The following is a 9345-nucleotide window of genomic DNA, read 5'->3' as shown; positions in this document are numbered from 1 at the left end:
TCCCAGGGAACTTGCTTGTCATCTAAAATGGTTTCCACATGTGAAGAAGCAGTTCCCAACCACCGGTAACTCCTGCTCCTGAGGATCCAATGCTCACACACAAATGGTCATGCTCACAGACACATACATACAGCTAAAAAAAAAAAAAATCGTTCTTAAAAAGAGGTGCTCTGGTTAGAGATGAGGAATGATTGTAGGAAAAACTGTAGATTCTTAAAGAAAGAAATAGAGGGTAATAGAATGTGCTGGGGAAGGACAGGAGCCAGACAGAGGGGACAGTGAGGGAGGGGGACAAACGAGAACTAAGTATAATGACACCTATGTATGAACATGTCAGGAGAAAATCCATGACTTCATATACTGACCTAAAAATATTTTAAAAGCAATGTAGACTCTGTGTGTGTGTACATGAATATACACATGTGTGTGTGCACGTGTGCACGTACAAGTGTATGTCTGGAAGTACCAAAGACATTGGAGGGTCTTCCCTTCCGATTTCCACCTTACATTTTGAAACGGGGTCTCTCACTGAATCCGGAGCTTCTGGAATGAGTTGACTGGCTGGCCAACAGCCTTGGGACCACTTGTCTCCTCCCACCAGTGCCAGGGTTACAGATGACGGCCACCCTGCCCATCTTCTCGCGTAGGTGCCAGAAACCCATACTCCGGCCTCACGTCTATGCAGCAAACACTTTACCATCTACACAGAAAATCAACTCTCCCAACTCATTCTGGCAAATGTTTTCGCAGCTGTGTTAATTCCCAATGTATTACAGTTTGCCCACGTTCTTACATAAGAGATTACTGTACAGAATTTGACCACTTACTGACAAAATTGTCTTTGAAAAGCACTTTAAAAACAAATATTTTTATTTCACAATATGACGCACAATCAGTCCCTTAAGTTTCTCTGTGCTGCACTGCGGCTCAGGATTAAGGCCACCCCACTTCATGGATATTTGATTTGAAGGGGATTGCTGCATCCCACTCGCTACCACAGCCCTCGGCTTGGTGCATGTCCAGAGCAGCTCCCCCAGGTCTGACCGTTTCCTACTCCACTTCTTCTAACAATAGACTTTTTTGCTTCTTGAAAACAAAGATTGTTACAGAGATTGGCAGAACATTAGGTGAGTGCTGACCAGCATTTAAAAAGATTGCGGTTAATCGGAAATGCTGAGCAGATCTGAACTAGCTTTTCAGGGCATAAACTAGTCACATTTTAAAGTCTTTCTCAGATATAGAATGTAATTTCTAGAAGGCAGTGGTGGTGTCAGAGAATGGCAGGCAGTCAGCTTGTGGTGGAGCCCATATCCTAGGCATCTTGGTAGACAGCTGAACTCTGTAAACAGTTACCATAGGAAGGTATTCATTACACTGAATTTCCCACAAGGCCCCTCCAAGTACATCTCTTTGCAGGTAAGCATCTTATCTTTGAGAAGATGTAGTAGGAAAACTTTCCACAGAAACCAGCAGGGAGAGTCAGTGTGGTCTTCAGCTCGTTGGATCATGAATTCACTCCACAGACATTCATCAGCATCTCCTTTGCATTGGGCACTGTTTCAGGCTCTGAAGACTAAACAACCCATGGAGTTCCTGCTGTCTACAGCTCCCATTCTAGTAGGTGGAGACAAATAACACAGATCACAGGATTCACAGCATAAGTTAGCCATTTGACAGCTGCATGTCCTCAGTCCAGGGTAAGCACAAAGTGAAGAGAGGCTGACATTGGCCACAGCAGCCCACTGCACATCTGTTGGGCAGGCTTACATCATTCCTTCCTCCAATACAAGCTCAGTGTCCTCATCTACACAGTGGGGAAGGGTCAGAGTAAATGACTCATTGGGGTTCTTGCCAGTCCATTAGGATCGTATCAGAATATTGGGCATAAAATCAAGAATCAGCTAGTTGACCATTTTAAACTTTAAATTTTTTTTAAATAAAACACAATGAATCTTTAGATATTCCATGCACATTGAATATTTTAAATGCAATGTGATCTTTGTCTGCATAGGGTCTTATTCACTACAACTATAGAATGAAATCATCTCACCATCCTTGGCCATATAAGAAATAAGTTATTTATTCATAAAAACAGATTCATTTCCATTGTTGATTACAAATCACACCTCATTTGTGGAATGTTCCCTAGGAGTGACATCCTCCCTTGGATGTGACAGTTACTCTGTTATTAACCTATAACACTGGTTTTGTGGTCCTATGTCATCTTTTAAACCAGCATATTTGTTCATGAAAACATGGGTTGGCAGTTGCTTTGAAGAGAACCCCAAAGGACCTGAGGCTTCCAGGAACCCAAGATGCTCCTAGGATGTGAGAGGACCCTGAAATTTGGTCTATAAAGGACACCATACCATCTGAAAGGGAAAGTGGATATCTACATTTCAGACCGGGACAACGTGAATTACTATTGCAACTTCTTTGGAAGCCATGTTGGAATGTTACTGCATAGTTATCAGTGCAAGCAAAGTAGCTCATCTTTATAATCAACTACTTTTTCCCCTAAAGAAGACATAGCAGAAAGACTGAAGGGTAAATAAGGTCAGACTCCTGCTTGTCAGCTAGAAGGCATTATAACACCTCTGCTTCTTTTGGAAGACAAATTGCATCCATTGGATTGCTTATGGAGAAATCCAGCTTTGTCGTCAATCCGGTGGCTGAGGGGGACAGGGATTCTACAGACTGTGGGGAATCTTGTCCTTGATCTGAACTGGATTCCCACTGACACCTTGGAGGTTTTATCTGTGTTTATCTGGTTGCCATGTTTTGGTGTACCTGGCACACATTTACAAATATTATTAGGGGGGCTCAATGATAAGGACACAGCTTGGCAATATCTTTGGGAACCAAGGGAAATTTCTTCTTTAGTATTGGAATTTAATGCCTCCCTGTTGTCAAGAGTCACTATTGCTGCCTCAGAAGTGCCTGATGCAGGTAGCTAGGCACAGCCTGTTCTGTCCCTGCAGTGACTGAAAAGGAACAGAAAGCACCTTCTTGGATTAGTAAACATCCTCATGTAGAACCATGTGGGTCCAGCATCATCTGGAACCTTGGGACTCTGAAATTGGCTCTCCACATCTTTCATTGATCAGCAGTCTCTTAAACAGGGCTGTATGGACAAGCTGAGGGCATCCTGGTGGGCCCCAGCTGCCTTAATTAGCATCAGAGAACAAGAGAGTTCAGGCAACTTTTGGCAGTTTGAATCACAGTTACAGGCAGATTCTTGTTAGCAAAGGAGCCGGTTTTTTGATATGTATCATGTAATTTGCATCTGTGTTTGGTATTGTTTGAATGTATGCTATTAACAAGAATATAACCACTTTTCTCAAGGACAGGCAGGATATATGATAAAGGCTTGCTTATGCAGAGAGTCCTTATATCAGTGTGACCACTGACCCCTCATTCACTCCAAAGAGTCCAGTGGGTGGGTCACAGGAGTGCATCAGGCCTGAGTTTGGCTGTGAAGTCCTTAGGAAGTCACCATATGCAATGTGGTCTTCAGATTAGAAATCCTTGACTTGCAACGGAATTTGTCTTATGTCCAAACCTCCATGGGCACCATGGCTTCTTTGGTTCCTACAGAAGGCAGGAGGTTTTCCTCAGATAAGAAATAAAAAGGGAACTGAACCAAGAAGCCTCGGATCTTCCTCAGCTCCTCCTCAGCACGAACAGGGTCATCTTTTGCTAATATGGGCTTGCTTATAAAGTCTCTCAACTGTATTAAATTGTGTACTTCATCATTCGGAAGGCAACGGAACACCTGTTAAAATACAAATTGGAAACTGATTTATTTATTTAAAAACAAGCATGTGTTCCTTATGGAAGATATTTATTCATTGCAACAGGCAAAACCTTTGTCTTATGAAACATTAATTTTATGTCAAAGCACAGGCTTAAGGGTTACTCTTTACAGCTGGGTGTAGTGACATGTGTCTGTAATCTCTAACACATGGGAGCTGAGGCAAGAGAATCCTAAATTTAAGACCCTCTGGGCTATGTAGTAAGTCCTGGTTTCAAACAACCAACCAAACCAGCCAACAACAGTTGCTGTTTCTATATGCTACAAAGAAATTGTTAGATTTGTTTCCATTTTAAAAGGCCACACCCACTTCTTCCTTTATCATCTATGGTGTGCATTAGGCACAGAATAGAGACAAGCACAGGCTAGCAGTAAGGAATGCTTGCTAGGAAGGAAATTGTAACATAGTAACCATCCCTGAATTTCCCTGGACAAGCCTGGCTAAGGGGAAAATTCCAAGTTCTGTTTCTCTAATTTTTCATTTTGAAAGATACACATGTCAACAGTTGTTAACATGTAAGGCTTTGCTAACTGAAATATGGTTCAGACACCACAGCACTTTACCCCTGTATATTTCAGTAGGTGTTGCATAAAAAGGAAGACAGGAACTTACAGAATCAGCATCATTCCTATACCCAAGAGATGTAATTCCACAGGGTCATGTGCAGATTTAGCCCGTTATAACCAAAATGTCTTTTCTCTCTATTTCTCCCCAGTTTGGGGGACTGAACAGGCAGTACGATGAGTTTCTAATATTCTGTTGTCATATGGCCTGCTTGATCATAACCTGGAGTTCTCAGTATGAAATAAAGCGACATAGACTGTCCTGTCCCAGTAAGAAGACAACCTGTCTGTGCAGAGGGGCTCTGGGAGACCTGAAGGAGAACACAATCTTACCCAGTTTCTCACCGATGGTTAACAAATCTGCCTTTCTCCTGAGGTAACCTATTCCATCACCAAACAGTACTTAACCCTTTAAAAACCACAGGGAGAAAAAGGAAAACTCAGAGAGCCAAGCCATTGCACACAGTTCCCACAGGACACCAGCTGAGATGGGATGAGCACCAGTGTGATCATCTTTGGATAATAATGACCTACCTTCTCTTTGTCACTAAACACATTCAAAAGCTGGCTAGTCATGTGCCCCTGATGCTTTTGGCGACAGCCCTGCATCCTATGGAGGACAGGATGTCACTAAGGCCTCTTCTAAATGATAACCCAGGGCCTTGTGCATACTAGGCAAATACCCAACTACTGAACTGTATCCCTGGACCTTTGATCTTTGCATTTCAATGTCTACAAAGAGATAGCTTTACAACATGGAGGTATATTGATTATTTTATACTAATAATATTCCATCTGTATCAATAAAATTGTGATAAGAATGAGAGAAAAAGGGTAGGGAGGGATAAGTAAGTCTCACCTTATCATAAATGGTAGCATTCCGAGCTGCTGTTGAAACCCAAATCTCCTTGAAGAATTTGTCACACACAGGATCCTGAAGGTCCTCACTTGGATCAGAGAGATAGCCAAGGACGAGCCTGAAATACAAGAGCCTTCTAAATGAGTGACGAGAAGATGTTACCAGTGGTAACAGCAAGGCAGGTCAACCACAGAGACAGAGATCTTTGGCAAGGGAAAACAAAGAGGCCATTAAGCCCATTAAAGCCTTATTTTGTTCTAGAAGAATCCTTGTAATGTGACCCAAGATGGCCGGACCCTTAACCCAGGGTCATACCCAAACACTGGCCAGGAGGCAATGTGAAAAGCCCCTCTCCAAGGATTACCTCACTAAATGCCAGCTATAATTATGCCCATTTTACAGATAAAGGAATTAAAGTGGGGGAGATTACAAAACCTATTTAAGTTCATACAGCTGATAAGAGGTCCTGTGACGTGACTTCTGTTTCCCTCCCTGCTTCTTACACCCCCTCCCCACCCGGATCCTACTCTACCCACCCCTCTTATCTCCCCCCCCCCCGGATCCTACTCTACCCACCCCTCTTATCTCCCCCCCCACCCGGATCCTACTCTACCCACCCCTCTTATCTCCCCCCCACCCGGATCCTACTCTACCCACCCTCTTATCTCCCCCCACCCGGATCCTACTCTACCCATCCCTCTTATCTCCCCGCCCCCCATCCTACTCTACCCACCCCTCTTATCTCCCCCCCACCCGGATCCTACTCTACCCACCCCTCTTATCTCCCCCCCCACCCTGGATCCTACTCTACCCACCCCTCTTATCTCCCCCCCACCCCGGATCCTACTCTACCCACCCCTCTTATCTCCCCCCCACCCACCCCGATCCCATTCTACCCATCCCTTTTATTTTCCTTCCCACCCCTTGGGCCAAGCACCATGCTCAACTCTTGGATATAGAAGTGAGTAAGAAAAGCATGACTTCCTTTTACACAGTTAACTTTGGTGAATGAGAGTGAATAGTCAGCCCTGGCAAGCAGAGTTAAATACAGTTGTCACAAACAGAGTGTGTTTTGAAAAGGAGAGAAGGGTATGGCCAGAGAGGTTTTCCCTTCTTCCACTGGGTTACCAGCTCCGGATCTAGCGGTTTTGTTTTTTGTTGTTTTCATTTTTCCCTTTTTATTGAAAATATATTCTTTTATCATACAAATATACGCTAATTATAATTTCCCCTCTCTCTTCTCCTCCCAGTTCCTCCCCACCACCCCTCCCCTCCCCTCTGGATCCACTCCTTTTCTGTCTCTCCTTAGAAAAGAACAGGCTACTAAGAGATAACAACCAAACATGACAAAATAAAAAATAATAAGACAAAGCAAAAGCTATCACATCGAGTCCAGACAAAGCAGCTTCAATGTTTTAAGATCCAGAACAAGATCGGCTTTGTAAGCCCTTCCTTAGCTGCCCTCCGCTGGTCCTGAGGGGATGCTGGGAGCCCAGCACTTTCCCACTGTTCTCCTGACGTGCTTTGTCCTTATTGGAGAACTTGCAATATTTTATGCCATTATTTTCAACAGGTCCTTTTGTCACAATAGAATACAAATTATTTGAGCGAGTATGGCTTGGCTAGTCTCATCTCTCTGTGAGTGTTGGTTTAAATAAGTGGTGCTGGTTACTGTGCGAGGAAAGGTCAGAGGCACGACAAAACCCAGGATCCGAGCTTTATTAGGAGGAAGCGGCAGAGAGTGTGGCCAGGCCTGGGGCAGGGACACATGCAGGAGAGAGAGGTGGGGGGGGTGGAGCAGAAGAGGAGAGAGGAGTCTGTGTCCGGCTTCCTAAGGATTCCCCTGCACATGAGCAGGTGGGCTTACAGAGCTATGCCACGCATGTGCTGATTGTGTGACCACCCTGCGCACATTTGTGCAGTTACGTGTAATTTGTGCAATTACATGCATTTGTGTAATTATGACATAAGACATAAGACCCCTTGACTGTCAGCGGGGTCGTGGTTTTTCTTGGGAAGATTGTAGAATCTTCAAGAGCTAAGTCTTTAGGAGGGGAAATGTATTGTTGGAAATGGGTCGCTGCATTGGGTCTTAACTCTCTCTCTCTTTCTTTCTCCCTCTCTCTCCTTCTCTGTCTGTCTGTCTGCTCTGTCTGTCTCTCCCTCCCTCCCTCCCTGATAAGGGAAAGGATGGGACCAGGCACCTCATGTTCCTGCTGCTAGCTTTTCCTGCCACGGTGGCTTTGTGTCCCTTGAACTGTAAGCTAAAGTAAACCCGTTCCCTTAGCCTGGCTTCTTGTCAGCTGTTCGGTCACCACAACAGGAAAGTCAACCAGCACAATGACCGTAGTTTAATAATGCGGACACCATTCTGTGTTTAACAAATGCAGATTTACATCATTGTTAATAGATACAGAGTATCCCAGCACGTACAGTTTATGTAACCAATTATTTTATGATGGACATTTGTATCGTTTCCAATTTCTTATTATTATGAGCAAACATCATAATGAATGCAATTTAGACATAATATGTAACATTTGGTGATTTTCTACGATCATTTGGAGAAATTCCAGAATGAAAATTTCCTAGGTTAAAGAATATGCAGAACCAGGCAGTGATGGAGCATGCCTTGAATCCCACTACTCAGCAGGCAGAGGCAGAGTTCCAGGAAAGCCAGGGCTGCAGAGAGACCCTGTCTTGGAGTGGGGGAGGAGGGAGAAAAGAATTTGAAATTATGCTGCACCATACATTCTCCTCACATCAACAACAAAAACTTGCACAAAAATTCAGTCTATTTCACAGGTGTTAAAGGCAACTCACTTCCATCTCATTCTGGATTTTCTGCTACATAAAATCTCTCTAAATCAAATGGAGCTAGCACCAGGGGTATACTAGGATTCTTAAATTTTATAACCTCAAAAATTCCATTTCTATTTCAAATAATGTTTCCTTTTGGTTACATGAGAATAACTATAAAAAAGAAATGACCCACACAATGTTTGCACAGCCCTGGCTAGCGGCTGAGAATCCAAGCAGAACTTGAGTCACCAACTCGGAAGAACAGAGAGGCTACGACAATAAATTAATTAGAAGAGTACTTGGGACACAGAAGACAGTGAAAGTTAAGCATGTGAGGTATTCCCATGAGTTCATTCTTTAATAAGAGGTGAGATCATGTGTCCACCAGTTTATGACTTGTTTGTAGAAAAGCTATTTAAACAAGTCTGTAACAGGCAGTACTAAGTTCTAGAGTATTTCCCTTGTCAGCATTAACTACATGAAAATGAGCAACATAAATACATGAAGAAGTTTGGGTGATCTTTTGAGGATAAGATTTGAAAGAAAATAACTTTGCTTCTATGTCTATATGTATTTGATATTTAACCACAAAATTAGGGAGGCAGAAACATTGCCCAAAACTACCTCTGTTCTTCCCATTCTGCACATCTGTCATCTCAAGTGGTCCCGAGCTTGCCTGTGTGGCCCATGGCTTCTGGTGAGTAATGGTTGGATCTGTAAAGCTGGGATACTTTTCTGGGATTTAATGGGCTTTTTGGCGCATAGCTGTGACATTCAGTGCAGAACCCTGGTGGTTGATTTTGTCTCTATTTAGAATTGATTTCACATTGAAATGTGTCTCTCAATTTCTGTTCAAAAATAGCCCAGATGGAAAATGGATTGGAGCTGCATGCTAAAGTGAGAAAATGGCTGTGCTCTAGGCTACAATATTTACCTTTGGGAACACTTTCAATAAAGGGAGGGAAAACTGACGTGATTTTGTGTGTGTGTGTGTGTGTGTGTGTGTGTGTGTGTGTGGTGCTTTTAAATATATTATCTGTGTTTGCCACTGAGGCAAAGTTAAAATTGTTGTTCAAGAACAACTGCCTTCTGAAGACAGTGTGAAAATGTCCAGGAAAAATAACATACCTTGGAATTAATTTCTCATGAAAGGCAAAGGATCATCATAAAGGGGTAAAATGAAGTTTTACTAAAGATCAATCCTCGTTATGAAAATCCTGAAACTTGAGTAAAGAACAAGGAGCTGGGCATGGTGAGATGGCTCAGTTGGTAAAGGCCTGGCCTCGCAAGCACAAAGACCTGAGTT

The 9345-nt window shown here is 43.2% G+C and overlaps 1 protein-coding gene across 1 annotated transcript in view; it reads right to left on the bottom strand.

Annotated features, from left to right (window-relative positions):
• Positions 1–852: 852 nt before the first annotated feature.
• Pld1 (phospholipase D1) overlaps positions 853–9345 on the bottom strand; it is a 223088-nt gene continuing 214595 nt past the window's right edge. Inside the window, exons 28-29 of the mRNA XM_037207272.1 lie at positions 5238–5355; positions 853–3775 (exon numbers count right to left, since the gene is read on the bottom strand). Of these exons, the coding sequence (XP_037063167.1) occupies positions 3551–3775; positions 5238–5355 (343 nt within the window). The 3' untranslated portion in view covers positions 853–3550. The remainder of the gene's footprint in view (positions 3776–5237; positions 5356–9345) is intronic.

This window comes from Peromyscus leucopus, chromosome 6 (genome assembly GCF_004664715.2).
Source record: "Peromyscus leucopus breed LL Stock chromosome 6, UCI_PerLeu_2.1, whole genome shotgun sequence".
Lineage (NCBI taxonomy): Eukaryota > Metazoa > Chordata > Mammalia > Rodentia > Cricetidae > Peromyscus > Peromyscus leucopus.
This window is presented reverse-complemented; position numbering and strand designations above follow the sequence as displayed.